The sequence below is a fragment of the Nanorana parkeri genome, unplaced genomic scaffold (assembly GCF_000935625.1).
Source record: "Nanorana parkeri isolate BGI_ZX_2015 unplaced genomic scaffold, ASM93562v1 scaffold401, whole genome shotgun sequence".
NCBI classification, from domain to species: Eukaryota; Metazoa; Chordata; class Amphibia; order Anura; family Dicroglossidae; genus Nanorana; species Nanorana parkeri.
In genome coordinates this window covers 539,929-558,737 of record NW_017306669.1, presented here as the reverse complement: position 1 = coordinate 558,737, position 18,809 = coordinate 539,929, and the positions used below count along the sequence as shown (strand labels likewise).

Here is an 18,809-nt window from a genome sequence, read left to right as displayed (position 1 = left end):
TATCTGATTTGATTCGGTATCAGTCTCTTGCAGTTGCTGTTCAAGCAGAGCTAATACTGGGAGAGGAAGAAGCAGCACAAGGATTCAATCAGTTGTACTGAAGTGCTCATATGCTAACAAAGAACACCGTGATAGGAAGAGAGAGCAGTCACATGTAGCAGAGAAAAATCTGGTCTTCTGCCCTGTCAAATAGGACTGTGCCATGTGGTAGAGCTGTGTAAATCTCAGTGCTGAATGAACAGAAATACAAATCCTCTGGCAGGTAAAACAGGTCTCATGTATGTATGTTATTTGAGTATTTTGCTGTTTGCCTGGAGTGCAGCTTTCATTTTCCGTTTTTGACCAGAATGTACTTTTTAAGGAACGTGCTAAATGAATGCACAGTTCTAATCATTTCTACATGCTATATAAATTTTTTATTTTTTTTGGCAGAGCACCAAAAAAAAAAAATGTGTGGCACTGCTGTTGCTTTTCGGGGATCACAAATGTCACTTTGAGAATCCGAAGTACTGGTGACTCTCAACAGTCCCTTTAGAATTTTATTGCATCCTAGTCAATAGGTTCATTAATCAGTGATCAGAGCAATATGTTTTTATGTTCATTTTTGCCCAGAAGTGTAGTAAGGTAAACAAGCAACCTATAAAATGATTATAGAAACACCATCAAAGCACCAGCAATGGGTAACATTGCCAATAATTCACTTCAATCCCTTACAAAAATGAAATCTGAAAATATTGTTATACTGAAAATAGACTTAATTTTTCTCACCTTAACTAACTAATGTATAGCTGTATTCTAGATATCAGAAATATATGTCTAGATATATTGTTCTATTCTATGGACTAAATTCATCCAAGATGCAGGTATTGATAGCTGACTATTATGGGAGATTTTCTTCAACAGCTTGCGTGGAAGGATTACTAACGCGCAGTTACAGTCTTATATTGCAATGGTGCTCTGCTATGAATTTGTGACCGGATTGCAACAATCATAAAAGATGAACCATAGAAGAGAAAAGGAAAATAATGATTTCACATTACTAGTCCGTGTTCTGCGATATTGCACCAGATAATTGTTTTTTTTTTTTGTTCATTAGAGGATTGCATTAGTTAATCTCCATGTGCCTTGGCATTAATCTTTCAGTGATGAACTGCCTGCAACTCCTCACTGCAAGAACTGTACAATTAGATTGCAAACTCTTTGACAGAGCTTTTGTCTAGATAAGTTGCATGGAGACAATCATGTGTTTATCATCTGTTCCCCTCCACCTTTGCCTGAGTGTGATTACACGGGGGCTGGAGGATCACCATCAACTGGCTTTTTCTCACCAAGGCAGCCCTTAGCTGTTCCTTCATAGCCTCTATCTTCTCTTCCAGCTGCTGTAGCTCTTCCTCTTTAGGGCGACAGGGTTGTCCATTCTCACATGAACTATCCTTGGCATTCACAGTCTCTAGGTTAAAATGTACTCTTTTCTCTTGGCGGATGGTAGTCCGACCTAGATTGTTCCAGACAGACTGAGGCTTCTTGCTGCCATCTTTCTGAGGGTTACAGCTGCAAATGAAATATACTGGAATGCAATATTCATCCTCTTTGTGGTTCTTGATCGAGCTCCTGTGTAGGTTCATTCTGAGCTGCAGCTTAAGGCCTCAGCAGCTTTAGCAGCACAGCAATGGTATCACCAAATCTCACTTCAAATCTGGTGAGACCAGCCGTTGTAGATTCACTCTACTGATATACAGCTATGAGGCCGCAGACACAGGGGTGCTTAGGCACCCTCACATACCAGGAAGTGGAATGCTATTTTTCAGTAGGAATTCAAGACAAATTGTACATTTTCAGGGTACCGATTGGGCACAATTACATTTCTAAATATTCCCTAACATGGAGAATCGATTGCCTAAAGGCTGCCATTGTGTGCTTTCTTCTGTAAATGCTAGTTTTTTGGCTATATATGGTTTCAGTAGTTTTAAGTCACAGACCTTAAACAACCATTCTGTAAATGATTGTCAGAAACTTATCTCCATACTTTTTCCAGATCAGAGTGTTATAAAGTACTGCCAGAGCATCAGCATGGCAGCCAGGAAAGTAACATATGGCAGCCTGCATACTTCTCTCAAGTGCATAGTTTACTAGAATGAAGTCTTCAGTTAAAAGAAACCTGATTTTAGACAAACGCTTAATTCATCAGAGTGTGAGCCAATGTGATGGCTTGGCCCTGTAAGACCTACTGTATGTATTCTATTGCCAAGGGAGCTTAGTGAAATGGTAGGACCCAGCATAACAGGAGCTATATGCAAGTACAGATGCTATGTTGTAGAGTAGTATTTAAAATTACACTTGTTTTAAAGAAGCACCCCTGTTAGCTACTCACAGCCTATGTACAGTATGTAATATCTGGATTGCCCAAGAAAACCAAATCTTAGGCAGTAGGTATATCAAATGAACAAAGAATATGGATCAAAATACCATTTGTCTGGGTTTTGGGGCTTCACATCTTGGTCTTCGAGAGTCATATTTAAAGCCCGATGGATTTTCTGTTAAATATTAAAATAAGAGTATTAGTATTCACAAGAGTTCAGTACTCTTCAGTTAAGAGTAAGCTGCTTGGGAATAGAAATGGAAAAATAGAGTAACCTAAAAATTTAAAGCCTTCAGGGGGAGACACAAAAATGTAAATTCATTATTAAACCAATATAATTATGGATAAAGGGCAAAAGCTGAAGGTCTAAAGAAAGTAAAATGAAATGGAAATGTAAAACATGTCTATGATACAGTGTTAATTTTGACAGCAAATTTCGATTTAGTTTTAGTCTTAGTCTTTTGACTAAAATGCCATTTAGTTGTAGTCATATTTTAGTCATCTGAATTGTTTTAGTTGACTAAATATTAGGGATGCACCGATATATCGGCCGCCGAAACATATTGGCCCACAATGGCACTTTTGGCTAAATGCCGAAAGTGCCATTTTCCTGCCGATACATCGGCGCATCCGTGATTTCTTTCCTCCCCGCTGGGCGCTGCTCTGTGTCCCAGCGTGGAGGAGAGAAAGTGACAGCCGGCCAAGCGCTGCTGGACAAGAGCGCTGTGAGCGGCCGGTGTCTCTCCTCCCACACCGCTCGGCCGCCTATCACAGTGCGGCAGACAGCGCTGTCAGAGGAGGCTGGGCTCTCCTCTCGCACCGCTCACTCAGCCTCCTGTGACAGTGTGTGTCAGAAAGGAGAGCAGGCTACATACACTCAGAGATCAGTGAACGCTAAGTGTATGGTACATAATTGAGGCTATGGTATGGTTAATATATCCTCTTTTATGAATGAATGGGAGTGATCTATATCCACTCCTGTTCATTCATAATTGTGGTTATAGTAAACATACTATATTCTCAAGTTATCAATGAACAGAACACTCATAGAGGATTCCTGTTCATTGATAAAAGGGGATACAGAAAAAGAGATTGAGGACTCTGTGTTCTCAATCTCTTTTTCTATTTTAAAAGGGAAATATCAGGGGTCTGTTTAGACCAACAATATTTCCCCGAAGCCCCTAAATGTAAAGTAAAAAATAAAAATATTTAATAAAAAATGAATACATAAAAACAAATAAATATGAAAACATTTAAAAGTTTATAAAAAATAAATAAAAATAAAATATTTTAAAAATGAATTTTTTTAAAAATAAAAAACATTTTCGGTATCGGTTTCGGCCTGACAATTTTTTCTATTTCGGTTTCGTCTCGGTTTTTACATTTCTATTTCGGTGCACCTCTACTAAATATCATAAAATTGTGGTCGACTAAATCTACAGTAGATTTAGTCTACTAAAATCTAGTGGGTTTAGTTAAAGAGTAATTTAACTACTTGTTGTAAATAAATGGGCGGACGGCAGCCTCTTCCTGACGGGTGGACGTACCTGCATGACATCAGTTTTTTCTGCTCTAGGGGGGCGCGTGCGAGCCGAATCCTGCTGTGTATGTAAACAGCTGGTACCAGCTGTTACATTAAAGCATTTCGGGCGGCTCTACAGCATTGGAGTACAAGCAATAATTCTAGGGACAACAATCACTGATAACACTAAACTGATGAGTGGTAAAAGCTTTTAAAGTGTCGCCTTTGGCCAATTTTAGGTATGGAAGTTTTTTGGGATTTCGCAGGCGCACGCAATTTTAAAGCTTGACATGTATGGTGTTTTTTTTACCTAATATGACCCCATCTTCTATATTGTACCAAAATATTGGATACTAATAAATGTTCTATAACATAACATAGGGAAAACTGTCTTTTTCTACAAATTTTAAGAACTTTTTTCATTATATAGTAAAACATACAAAACCCCCCAGTGGTGATTAAATACCACCAAAAGAAAGCTCTATGTGTTCCCCAAAAATGGTATAAAATTAATTTCAGTACAGCTGAATAAATGTCAGTCAAAGTACTGCAGTGCTGAATACTGAAAAATGGCCTGGACAAGAAGGGGGTGTAACACCCCGGTCATCAAGTGGTTAAGAATTTCTCTAAAATTTCCAATATCAATATACCGTATATACTCGAGTATAAGCCGAGATTTTCAGCCCATTTTTTTGGGTGAAAAGTGCCCCCCTCGGCTTATACTCGAGTCAGCGCCAGCGCGTCATCTTACTTACCTCGCCGAGCGTCGCGTCACTGCTGCTCCGGTGGGCGGCGCTCCGAGCGGGGTCATCTGGCAGTCTCCGGGTCCTAATTTAGGTGGCCGGAGACTGCCAGATGACCCCGCTCGGAGCGCCGCACACCGCAGCAGCAGCGACGCTCGGCGAGGTAAGTAAGAAGAAGAAAAAACCCCCCGCAGCGGCCAGTCAGGCAGGGGAGCAGGGATGAGTCAGCGGCGCGCTGATCAGGCGAGAGGAGCTCCAGGTGGGGTTGTAATTTAGCGGGCAGGCACCTCTGAGCCAGCTAAATTAGGACCCCACCTGGAGCTCCTCCCACTGGACCAGCGCGCCGCTGACTCGTCCCTGCTCTCTCCGTGATGTGATGATCGATCACCGGCACACGGACACAGTGAGTGAGTGAGGGGGGAGGGGGGGTAGAGAGAGAGATTCATTAAGCAATTATATATGTATTGTCTGCACTGTATTAGCAGTATATACTCTATATAGAGTATATACTGCTAATACAGTGCAGACAATACATTTACAATTATACTAACATGAATGTATTAAATGATCTGTATGTAGCCCTGTACTATGGATCATTTAACCCATTCATGTTAGCAGAGGATCATTGTAAATGTATTGTTGCAGGCACTCTATATATACATGTACTATATACTACATATAGAGTGCACTGAACAATAGATTTACAATTATCCTCTGCTAATATGAATGGGTTAAATGATCCGTAGTACATGATATGTAGCCCTGTACCCCCTTTTCCACTTACAGAGCTAGGTTATTTTTCTTTTAAATAAATATTAATGTCATTTTATTGGTATCTATCTACCAGTAGCTGCCTCATTTCCCACCCTCGGCTTATATTCGGGTCAATACTTTTTCCCAGTTTTTTTTGCTAAAATTAGGTACCTCGGCTTATATTCGGGACGGCTTATACTCGAGTATATACGGTATACTCCAGGAGTAAATATCTGGTAACCTGTAATTACTTATGGTATTAAGGTTTGAACATGCAATACAGACACAGAGTTAACTGTTGTGATATATAACATGTCTTTATTTATCTTAAAATTAGATTAAACCAAGTCTTAAAGAAACAATATTGAGTATTTTCAACAAAGGACCAGTAATTAGTAATGTATTCATTATAGCAACTTGCATATAAAATTCTTAATTCTTTCAAGCAGAAGTGCAACTCTAAAATGCTAAAATGAAAAACTATATTGGCTGTAATGCCATTGCACATATTACCTATTAGCCGTCCATTCAGGATGTACCTGGAAGGCCAAAAAGATTCATTCTGATTGGTTCTCTTCCCAAATCATCTCTCCCTAACATTTTAGTCTAGTTTTAGTTCGTCGACTTAAATGTCAATATATTTTCGTTATAGTTTTAGTCATCAAAGCTTAGTTTTTGTCTAGTTTTAGTCACTGAAAAAGTGATGTAGATGAAATTAACACAGCTATCATATAAATATGGATGATTTTTGAAGGCAATGAACAATGATAACAATGCAACAATTTTGTAAGTTATAATTAAATTCAACTTTTTTTAAAGAGAACCAGTCACTTTAGGTTTATGCATGAATCTTAATCTTTAGTTTTAAATTGTTATAAATGGGCAGGCTTGCTTAATAGGAATTTGAATTTAACCCCTTATTTAGCTTTAGTTTATGTGTATCAGCTTAAGTGCCAGGGATCAAAGATCACCTGAAGTCTGCAGCTGCTACCATGTCAACTGGCTGACTCCAAACATTGTGTCCCAATTTCCTGGATTGCATGACAATGTATAAGCACAGTCCTGCTGTTGCTTACATTTTTATTAACTCTAGGTGTTGGAAAGCAGTGTGTGAGATCAAGCAGATTTCATAGCAGCAGCTTCAGTGAGCCCTCAAACTGTCAGGACTAGAAGCAACAGAACATTGCAACAGTGTACAAACCATGCAGTGGACTTGTAAATACTAATGGCACTTTCCTGCAATTGAAATGGTATTATATTGACCTCTCTGGTGGTCCATGTTTCCTACATTCACTCCATTCCAGTGCTGCAAGCTCCATCAGACTTACTGCTGTGTCCTGTACACATATAGGATGCTTACAGTTTTAGAGTAAGGTAGAACTGGGATCCTGATATTATTTGTGCCAGTGGTTCTGATTTAATACATCTTAAAACAAAACCATTAATGTTTATTTTAAAATCTTAACTTACCTGACTAGTATGCAGCCAGTATGTGAATCTGCGACGCCCTCGCATACGAGGTATAACCAGGTGGTAGACAACTCTCTCCCCTAGTGATGTTAGAAGTGAGCCACCGAACCCAACGCAAAGAAGAACAAACAGGCCTGAAAAATGGTAAATTCCCATCTGGAGTGTCTGTAAGATATGAGCACAGTAATAACATGAGCACAATAATAAACACAAAAAAGAACCTAACTTCAAATGTAAGACTTTAAATAGTGATTAGACGTTTGTCTATTTTTGGACAAATATTTGTTACACAGAAGAAAATGAGTCTCACCCAGGTTGGAAAAGTGTGCTTAGTTCTTTTTGTTTGACTTGCACGCTGTTCTGGATATTAATATACGCTCATGCGCATAGAAATCCGCTGCGCTAAAAAGCACAGTTCTCAGCTCTTTTGTATATGATAGAGCGCGCTCAGCGGTACCAAGTGAAACAGACACAAGCTGTTCTCACGTTGGATGCTCAGTAGAAAGTCCTGTCTAGTGCAGGAAGCTCCGTTTATTTATAGGACACAAAGGGATAACAGTCGGAAGAGCTAGCCACAACAGCCAATTAATTATTCAATACATTAACATAACACAGAGTCGCCCATCAAAAGCCGTCGTGTAGGGGGCGTGGCTTACGCATGACGCTGAATGGTCGCACTTGAGCAGAACTCCTGCCACAGCCCGAAGAAAACTGCCGTAATACAGCTTAATCGCTTCTTAGACCTCAGCCCAACTGAGCACAGACATGGGTAGGAGAAGCCAACGTTCATCTGGTTCGGAAAAAGCTGCCTCCAGTACCTTGAAACAGTACTTATTCGTGGACACGCGAACCTCTCAGGCCTACTCCTCGCTGCCTACCACGCGGCAGGCGCCTGTGGAACGGACGGAGGAACTAGCCATTCGCACCATACCGATGACTCCGGATTCCCCGGGTTCCTCCAACGAGTCAGATCCCTCCTCTCCTGCGCAACTACAAGCTGAGTTGCAGGTATCGGAGGTTGTGAGAGACCTTCCAACTAAGGCGGACCTGGCCCACATTTTCCAGGTACTGGAATCCTCCAGGTCAAGTAGGACCTGTACAACATGAGATCAGACCTCTCTCATCTCTTGACCCGGGTGGAGGAATCGGAGTCTCGGCTAGATGGCCACGACAGGGTTCTTCGAGACATTCGAGAAGCCCAACGTCAAATGGCGCTTACGCAGGGGAATCTCCTCTACAAAGTCGAAGACCAAGAGAACCACAACCGTCTAAACAATCTGAGAATACGGGGCCTGCCAGAAGCTACCGCAGATCCCGACCTAGTGGCTTCCCTACAAGGTATATTCAACTCCATCCTGGGAAGGCCGGTCTCCACACCCATACGCTTTGACAGAGCGCATAGGGCCCTACGTCCGCGTAATCTCTCCGACTCTGCTCCCCGGGATGTGATGTGCCGGTTCCACAACTACGGAGATAAAGAAGAAGTATCCCGCAAGCTGAGAGGGATGTCATCAATAGATTTTGACGGAGCACAGCTGCACATATTCCCGGACCTGACCCGAGAGACTCTGTAACGCCGACGGGCCCTACGCACATTATTGGATCTACTTCGTTGTGCAGAGATCACCTACCGCTGGGGCTTTCCGTCCAGCTTGATCGACAGGAAGGGCGGCAGCCCGATAGTTTTGCGTTTCCCGGAAGAGTTGGAAGCTTTCTGCTCAGATCTGAACATCTAAGTGTCTGACTTGCCCGGCTGGATCAACACTGTTCCTGACCCCTACAACAACGCAGCGAGTAGCTGGCGCACCCCCCCTCCCCCCCCAAGAAAAGGCATTCTGGAAGACCGGAGGTTGCCATGGGACTCGGGTGAGACTGTTCCACTATCCCTCTAATCTCCCGCCACTGCTATAATGACCGCCTTACCCTCCGAGCATCGGCGGTTATTCTCTTACCCACACCGGGATACGCACTGGCATACCCTTAGATACTGTTCATGTTTGGGTTTTGATTTTTTCTTACGGTACCACCTGCTGTCAACGATATGTTGTTTCTGTTGTTTTCATATGTTACTTATTTGAATGTGTTTCTTTGTTCCCCCCTTCCCCTCCCCCTTCCCCCTTTATGTTCCACTATCCCATGTAGGAATGCTATGGTATCTCAAACTATGTTGCACTTAAGGGATGTTCCTGACTCACCATGGCAACTGTTAAATTAACATATTATAACGTACGGGGACTGAATACACCCGCCAAACGCCACAAGGTTTTGAAAGAACTCCACACGCTCTGTTGTGACATAGCGTTTCTTCAAGAGACGCACTTATCACATTCTACAAATATGCAATCTGCACTCTCACATCTATCCCACCTGGTACTATAGTCTATCAGACTCCAACCCTGCCAAAGGAGTTGCCATTGGTGTTTGCATGAACACCCCTTTTATGCTATCTGAAATTAAATCAGATGATAAGGGTCGATTCTTATTCTTGAAGGTAACTCTCTGTAACACTTCATGCACTCTGGCCTGTCTTTACTGCCCAAACCAGAACCAAACTGGCTTTTTGTCCAAGACACTCACCAGTCTCCTGGATTTCACATCTGTGATACTTCTGGTAGGGGGGACTTTAATTTAGCACTGGACCCTCATCTAGATGTCTCCTCGGGACGCACGGCACTCTCACATGGTCAATTGTCTTACATTAAATGACTATTACATAAGACACAACTAATCGACACATGGCGTTTTAAGCACCCCTCAGACAAATACTTATCTCATTACTCAGCGGTAGCCACACGACTTATTCACGTATAGATATGATCTTCATTGATCATCATCACCTACACTTGGTTAAATCGGCCTCTATAGCCACGAGGACAGTGTCTGATCATACCCCGGTTCTGACCTCCCTTCCTGGCCATCATTACCTTCCACATCTACTAATTGGAAGCTAAATTAATATTTACTACAATGCCCCATCTCCAGACCACAGCTGGCAGCAGATATACAAAATTATTTTCATCTAAATGCCACACCAGGTGCCTCTCCGGCAGTAGTCTGGGAGGCACACAAAGCAGTGACTAGTGGCAGATTAATAGAATTGGGAGCCAGGAAAAAGCGGGAGGCAGAACGGGATTTTTTTGGGGTTTTTTTTAAACTTTTTTTATATGTGACTTTTATTTTATTTTACTTTTTTATATGTGACTTTTATTTTTTTTTTTATTTATATATATCTTTTTTTGCACTTATTGTTATTGCTATTATATAGGGGATAACAATCCCCCTATATAATAGCAAAGGCACACTGACAGGTCCTCTTTATGGAGACATTAGGGGTCCCTAGGACCCATAATGTCACCTGTGGACTCCAAAAGAAGCTGATGAAGCAGAGATCTGCTTCATCAGCTTCTTTTCTCTGGCTATAGCAGCCAGATGACTGACAGGTGAATGCGGAAGTGATGTAACACACATCACTTCTGCATTCACAGCCTGGAGGGAGGTCAGCAAGGAATTCACAAAGTCTCCCTCCCAAATGTATTATCTGCATTAAAGGACTATAATTTGGTATCAAATTTTAAAATCAATCTCTCGAAATCTACCATCCTCAATTTAACAGACCCCCCTCCCACAGAAGTTAGAGCCCTACAATCCCTTTTTAGTGGCAATCGCACAAACTAAAATGTCAGGGAGTCAATTACACACCCCGCCTAAAAGATATGTTTAAATATAACAACATGCCTTTACTGAATAACATTCGTGCAGACTTGAGTCGCTGGTCCCCCCTGTACCACTCCTGGATGGGAAGAATAGGTGCCATCAAGATGAATGAGTTGCCGAGACTTCTTTTTCTTTTTCAAATGCTACCCATGGGCGTTCCACTCTCCTTTTTTACACTCTTATGCTCACTGGTCTCTAGATTTATCTGGAGAAACAGAAAAGCAAGGATCTCTTACAAAATTCTGACCAGAGCAAAATCTCTTGGTGGAGCTTCCCTCCCTGATTTCAGAAGGTATTATAGAGTGGCCTCACGAGCCAGACTTATAGATTGGCATTACGCAAGATAGACCAAATTGTGGGTGCAAATGGAACACACTGTGAGTCAAACAGCTTTACACAGGGTATGTTGGATTCCAAAGCGCTATAGACCACTGTCCACTGACCATCCTCTTAATGACTACAATGCTATCCATTTGGGATACGATTCACTCCAGTCAGAACTGGCCATACAACTCCCCTCTGATGCCTTTACTGGGCCACACATATTTCTCACCGGGACTCATGGACAGTGGATATCGCTCATGGATTCAAACTGGCTCAGATCTATTACTCCACCAGGTCTTACATGAAGGGAGGCTTAAGCCTCTGTCCTCCCTGTGTAATGCCCCAAGACCCTCCTTTATGGATGCCTAGACATATGGGCAACTATCACATTTTGTGCAGCAGCTCCCTGGTCCCCTGAGATCCAAAAAGGAATTAAACCCACTGGAACTGCTCTTCCCAACAGGCTCCACCTCCAATAAATGCATCTCCTCACTCTACACAACATTATCACACATGGATGCCACCTCTCACCCGCCTTATTTGACACACTGGGAAAGGGAGCTGGACAGCCCTCTTACTGAAAAACGCAGATCACGTATACTGACTAGACATGTGCGATTAGTTTAGTTCCGCATCGAAATTCGGACGAATTTTCGGAAATTCGGACATTCGGATGTATCCGAATTCCGAATTACAGACATAACGAATTCAAATGAATCCGAATTTCCATTTCCGAAATTCGGTAGCGGTAGTTCGAACGTTCGTTTCGTTTTCGGTTCTTATTCGTTTCGTTCGTTGGAGAAAAGTGACATTAGAGAAGGAGAAAAATATTTTTTCCCCCTCAAATGTCACGAACGAACGAAACGAATAAGAAACGAATAAGAAGCGAATAAGAACAGAAAATGAAACGAACGTTCGACCTACCGCTACCGAATTTCGTCCGAATCCGAATTCCGAATCCGAATTGACTTTCACACCTGATCCCGAAAAACGAAATAACACAAATCCGAATTTAAAACGAAACGAAACTAAACAAATTTTTTGGCAGTGCACATGTCTAATACTGACCTTCTCAAGAGGAGTGTCCAGATCCTCACACATCCAGGAACTCCACTATAAGTTACTATGTCGTTGGTATTACACGCCATAGAGAATGCACGAGATTGATAATTCAGTGTCTCCTCTGTGTTGGAGGGGATGCGGAAAAGTGGCCACACATGCTCACATATGGTGGCAGTGTCCTAAAATAGTACCCTACTGGCAGGAGGTTGCCTCAGAAATGTCCAAGATTCAGGGAACCCCAGTACAACTTGACCCTTGGGCAATGTTATTCCATGGCTCTAATGGCCCAGTGGCCATGGATCTACGCCCGCTTCATTACACCATTACTTAATGCAGCTAAATCTTTAATACCAGCCAAATGGAAGAATAGCTCTGCTCCTTCCTTGTTGGAATGGTTGGACAAGGTGGAGCAGATTTATAGTATGGAAGACCTCACCCTTACCGGGTTAGATCAAAAAGAACGCCTCAAAAAACCTGGGCCTGCTGGCTCGCTTATAAGACGACCCCCTCTTATCTCACCAAGAGGACCCATGTCATCTAGGACAGGATACTGGTTTAAGGACCGAATGTTATAAATCACTATGCTGATATAATACCGCGTCTACAAATTGGGATTTTAGCTCATGTATTAAGGGTTTACTATGTACAACTCCAATGCTATTTAATACCATGCGAGACATGATCCTACCTCTCCCCATTTTTCATTTACCCTCTCCTCCCTGCCCTTGCCCTCTCCCTTCCCTACCCTTCCTAACTTCCCACACTCACGCCAAACCTGTTCCCCTTCCGTACGTCGGGACAAGATCTTGGGAATTAAAGTATCCAGTACGCCTCATGTCCTGATGTATGCATTGTGCTTGCCTTTTTGTTACTGTCTCCCTTCAAATGTCTGTATTTGTAATGTGTTACCGTAATTGTATTTCCCACTAAAAAAAATTTCAAATAAAAATGTATTACACAAAAAAACCACAGTCAGCCAATGAGACACATGTATACATTTGAATAGACAATAGAAAGGGGAGTATATGTCCATGCATGTGCAGCACACCGTGCACAGTTTCCAGCTGCTAGTTCATGAGAACGCCGTGCACACCAGTTAAAAAAAGAAAACCATGTGCAGTGGATTTCCTGCCAGAAAGCTACACAAAGGAATCAGCATGTTAACCGTAAACGCTGGTCTGATCAGACTCGTGCATACACTCCCGCCGTTACCACTGGCACAAATTCTATTCAGCATTGCTCAGTGAACAATGCCTAATAGAACTATACTACGATTCCTGTGAATGTGAGTTTATGTGCAGGGAAAACACCACATTATTTCCAGTGTGTTGATCAGGCACATTAAAAAGACATAAACGTATGTTCTTTCATAAAAGCAGATATGTTCCAAATGATACTGTATGCAGGCCCCTGCTCGGCCTCTGTCATCGTTTCGGCCCAAGCATTCATTGCCAATCAGCAGACCTTGCTCTGCCGGCAATGCCTCCTCCCCTCCCATTGGCCAGCGGCAGCACTCCCCTCTGCTTGCATCCTTATTGCTAGGCAACAGGTTGGCTCTTTCTGCCTCCACTGATATGATTGACCTGTGGCACTAGGGTGGTGCTCTATTTAAACACCACAAGCCCAGAGGTCTGTCTAAACGGGTGCTAGTCTAATACTTGGTTTGAGCCTAGCCTGTCTTTAAAGTATGCTTATTGTCTGCTGCCTGCCCTGACCTCTGCCTGTAGCTGGATTACGTTCCTGATTTCAGTGTGTTTGATCCTGGAACAGAATTTGACATTGTGAACCTCAGCTTTATTACATTAACATTTAAATATGTTCTGGTCAGAAAAAAAAAACAGTTAATGTACATAAAACCAGAATGTTTGCAGTAGGTTTCATTGGTGAGCTACAGCAGTAATGCTATTGAATGTTGCTAATACCTCTGTAGCAGCTAAGTGCAATTTCATCAAATAAGAAAGAAATACACCAGGGAGATTTTTTGTTAAGGCTTCAACCAAACTACTTTGTATGTATTAGCTTATTTTCTGTTTGGAAACCACAGGAGTAGGACATTGTCTGAGACTGGGAGGCCTGCTACAAATCCAAAACCTTCTTTCACACACTGTATCCAAAAATAAAAAGCAGATACAGATAAATTTATTGTTCTACATGCATATTTATTGCTTGGTAATAGTCTTGTGTGCAGGTCCTCTATATCTATCTACATTTATCATATATTATCCATACCATTTTCCTGAATAAAGCTGTATATGTTAGGAATTATATGAGTGACCTTCCATCTTATTGTAACTATGGCAATAAAAGATTATTCATACCTCTGTCACAGCAAATACTCGTTTCCCGCATGGCACCATTTTGTACCATTTGTCGTGCAAAGTGTCCATGAATCCAGATGACTTGTAACGACTTATAAACTCTGAAATATTCGAAGTTAGGGCAGAGTTTTGGGGTAAACCAATTCCATATCCTGCAAAATGGATAGACTTGACTATGAGAGATAAACTGGCTTACATATATCAAATACATATTAAAGGTCATAAAAAATAATCAGAATTTAATATAGCTCTATACCTAAAACTTAATTTTACGTTTTCTTATATTATACATATTTAAAACACAAGGAATCAGTCTATTTCTTATACATTCCTTACTCAGGGTAACGATTATCACACATACTCAGAAATGACTAGGAAGGCTTAATTTTGTTTTTGTTTTTTTTTGTCTACCTTTTTTTTATTTTCTGAAAGACCTTGACTGATATCAGTGTCTGTGCTGTGTTGTCTTAATACTGCCTGCAGACACTTATCTTAACTGTTCTGCCAAGATTTGTAACTCACGCCTCTGGCACTGACTGAGGTAGTGGATCTTTGTCATGCACAACATGCTGGGATTAGGGATGGGGGGAGAACTGAAGCCTGCCATGCTCTGATAATGGGCCTATTCTGTTTTAGCATCTGACCTTGAATGAGCTGCTGTGACAGAAGACTGAGGGTGCTAATTAGATTTAATAGTAGAAAAGTAAAAATTTAGATGATACCTTTTGTGGGGTTAACTGAATATACAGCATCTTAAGGCACAAGCTTTCAAAAACTATTTATAAAAAACTGCATAGTTATTTGTATACAGTGGTGTAACCAGAGTTGCGGGCGCCCGGGGCAGAACAAAATTTTACGCCCCCCCCCCCACAACCATTATATCACTACCTCATCCATACTACTGTCCCTCTGGTTCGAGGATAATTCAATACAATACGCAATACATTATACAACAGTGGAGAATGGCAACTGACTATAGAGGACTACAAATCCCAGCAATGCATTATAGAGGACTATAGAGGACTACAAATCCCAGCAATACAGTAATGGAGAATCGCATCCGGCTACAGAGGACTACAAATCCCAGCAATACATATTACAGCAATGCAGAGTAATATGAAGCTACATACTCTTTGTTGCCAGGGCCGCTGTCAGGGGGGTACGGCCGATATTGATGTAAGGGGCCCGGCCAGCCTCAGAGGCCTGGCCCGGGCACCTTACATGAGTATCGACCGTTCAAGTGACAGGCCAGGATGTGGCCGGGCCCCCCGCAGCACCGGAGGAGGCCGGGGCCCGCACGCTCCAGACCCTCACCTGGGATGCCTCCTCTGGTGTCCCCAGGGGGTCTCCCCACTGTACATTCGTTTTTAAAGATGGACGCCGCGAGTAGAGGCGGCCATCTTTAAACCTGGCAAGCGCCCACATATCATTTAATATATTGCCGAACAGGCAATATATTGAATGAAAATCATTCCCTGGTGGTCATCAAGTGGGGAATCAGTATGATCTGTACCTCTTGCTGATGCAGATCATACTGATTGCTCCCTCGTGGTGCCTCTGCTAACAGGCAGGGATCGATTAGCATGTCTGCTCAGCCAGAGTGCAGATGACACTGATTCTCCACTGAAGCCCAGGGATGCAGCCCCCCTTCCTGCAAAACAGGTAAGCAGGAGAGGGGGACGTTTTTTAAATAACTATTTTAATTGTTAATGCGTGTGTGTTTTTATTGTGTGTGTTTTAATAAATGTGTGTGATTTTTTTTTTTTTTAAATGAAGCTATGTGTGTGTTTTTTAATGAGTGTGTGTGATATGTGTGTGTTTTTTTAACCACTTCCCGCGGGTTCACGTAATTGTGCGTAATCCTCTGGAAATGGTTATACCAAGAACACGGCTGCTCCTGAAGCCATGTTCTTGTACCGTGTTAAACAGCTGACGATTGCTGTTTAAATACAAGCAATCCGGCGTCTGTACAGGCGCTGAATCGCTTGTACGGTGTGGAGCTGTGCACCCCTCCTCCACGTCCGCCGGTGCCACCGTCAGCTTCCTGGGCTCATCTGTCCCTCGTGTGAGCCCAGGCCGCGCGTGGAGGTTCTCCCCTGACAGATCGGAGGAGAGATCAGTGGCTTCTAGTTGCGGATCTCTCCTCCGATCACTGGACCCGGAAGTGATGTGCATTACATCACTTCCGGTGTCACTGTACACAGTCTCTGGCTCTTAGGGCCTGTTCAGACCACTTACAGTGCGTTCCGGCCTGAACGCACTGCATCACATTGCAGCCGGCTCACTTTTGTGCCGGGCAGGAGGTGTGGCGGGCCATTGAAGTGAATGGCGCCGTAGCTACGCCCTCCAGCCGCAATTTGTTTGCCTGCACAGGATCGCAGGGCACATTCTGCCTGCAGTGCGTTACGGTGTGGTCCGGTCAAAATGCTGCAAGCACTATTTTGACCGCATCGGGACGCAGGCACAATGTGCCCTGTGATCCCGTGTGGGCGATCGCATTGTGGCCGGAGGGTGTGGCTATGGCGCCCATCACTTCAATGGCCCGCCACTCCCCCTCCTACCTGGCAAAAATTGAGCCGGCCGCAATGTGATGCAGTGCGTTCCGGCCGGAATCGGGCCGAGAAGCACTGCAAGTAGTGTGGACAACCCCTTAGAGCCAGAAGAAGAAGCTGATGACGCAGATCTCTGCTTCATCAGCTTCTTTGGGGTCCCTATGTGACATTAGGGGTATGAAAAACCCCTGACGTCTCCATGAAGAGGACCTGTCACATTATATGTGCTATTACATAAGGGGCTTTTTAGCCCGCTATGTGATAGCAATAAAGCTGAGTGTAAAAAAAAGGTAAAAATTAAAGTAACATAAAAAAAAAAGTAAAATGCAAAAAAATATTTTTTTAAGTTTCCCCTTTCCCCACGTGCACGCACATACAACACAAACCCGGGTCGGATGCGCCTACATGCAAAAACAAAAAGTACGCCACACGTGTTATGTCGCTAGCGTTGGAGTGAGAGCAATAATTCTCGGCCCATCAATCACTGATAGCACTAAACTGATGAGCCGTAAAAGCATTTAAAGCGTCGCTTATGGAAAATTTTGGTTATTGTAGTTTTTAGCGGTTTCATGGATGCTTGACATGTTTAGTATCTATTTGCCCGGCGAGGCCCCGTGTTTTATATTGTACCAAAAAATTAGCCATTATATTCTGATTCTGTGCACTAAATTTTATTTTAGTGTATTTTATCTTAAAAATACTGGTTTGATAAACATTTGCGCAAATACTGTGCGACATAAAAAATTGCAACTAGTATCTTTTTATTCTACAGGGCCTCTGCTTTCAGAAAATATATAATTGTTTGGGGGTCCAAAGCTGTTTTCTACCCAAAAATTCAGATTTTATCATGTGTTCAATTGTACTGTGATTGTAATGTCTGCCCTATATTGTAAAGCTCTGCGCAAACTGTTGGCGCTATATACATCCTGTATTATAATAATACTAATAATAATGTGTGTGCAACTGTAAGAAATTGCTCTGGGCAGCAAGTGGTTAATGAGTGTATAAATATTTGAATGTGTGTGTTTCCCTATTTTGTCTGAGGCGGTGATGATGCGGAACATTTTTTAAACCCGAGTGCCCGAACTGCAACGCAATACTAAAGTTATTTTCAGAGTTGGCACTTTGAGATAAATATATTGATTTTGTGTCGCAGTTTGGGCACTCGGGTTCAAAAACATTTGCCATCACTATACTAATCTGACAGCGACGCAGACGAGTGCACGGAGGTAGCGGGGATCACATCACTTCCAGCCAGTCCGGCGGCAGAGAAGGCAAGGCACCAGCAGCAGGAGCAGGTAAGAGGATCTGGGAGGGAGATGCAGCCCCAACCAGCCCACCTGAGACCACTACGGAGCCCACCATAGAGAGTCTCAGATGAGCTGTGCAGCATGTATGGTGTGCTCTGCAGGGTGACTTTCAGGTGGGCTGTGTGGGGTCTCAGGTGGGTCCTGTGTCCAGCGCGCAACTAAGGCCAGAGTCCGGCGCGCAACTAACGCCAGAGTCCTGCGCACAACTAAGGCCAGAGTCCGGCGCGCAACTAACGCCAGAGCCCGGCGCGCAACTAACGCCAGAGTCCGGCGCACAACTAAGGCCAGAGTCCGGCGCGCAACTAAGCCCAGAGTCCGCCTCGTAACTAAGCCCAGAGTCCGGCGCGCAACTAAGCCCAGACTCCGGCGCGCAACTAAGCCCAGTGTCCAATTCATATACTGTTCTGCATTGCTGTATAAATGTATTGCTGGGATTTGTAGTCCACCTACAAGCGGTGCCATTCTGCATTAGAGTGTAAGCTCCTCTGGAATGATGGGACTGGCTCAGTGTTCTCTGTACAGCATTGTGGTATATATCAGAGCTATATAAATGTATAATAATAACAGTGTGACTGGCTCAGCGGTGCAGGGGGGACGGGGGGTTGCGGGGTGCAGTAGAGGAGGCTCCCTAATTAGGCTCTCAGGTGGCCAATGAGGACTGTCAGGTGGTCAGTGGCTCTCT

General features: G+C 43.1%; 1 protein-coding gene across 1 annotated transcript in view; it reads right to left on the bottom strand.

Annotated features, from left to right (window-relative positions):
- Positions 1-1,231: 1,231 nt before the first annotated feature.
- Positions 1,232-18,809, bottom strand: part of GRIN3B (glutamate ionotropic receptor NMDA type subunit 3B) — a 34,475-nt gene continuing 16,897 nt past the window's right edge. Inside the window, exons 5-8 of the mRNA XM_018559519.1 lie at positions 14,266-14,417; positions 6,848-7,012; positions 2,467-2,534; positions 1,232-1,551 (exon numbers count right to left, since the gene is read on the bottom strand). Coding sequence (XP_018415021.1) covers positions 1,251-1,551; positions 2,467-2,534; positions 6,848-7,012; positions 14,266-14,417 — 686 coding nt within the window. The 3' untranslated portion in view covers positions 1,232-1,250. The remainder of the gene's footprint in view (positions 1,552-2,466; positions 2,535-6,847; positions 7,013-14,265; positions 14,418-18,809) is intronic.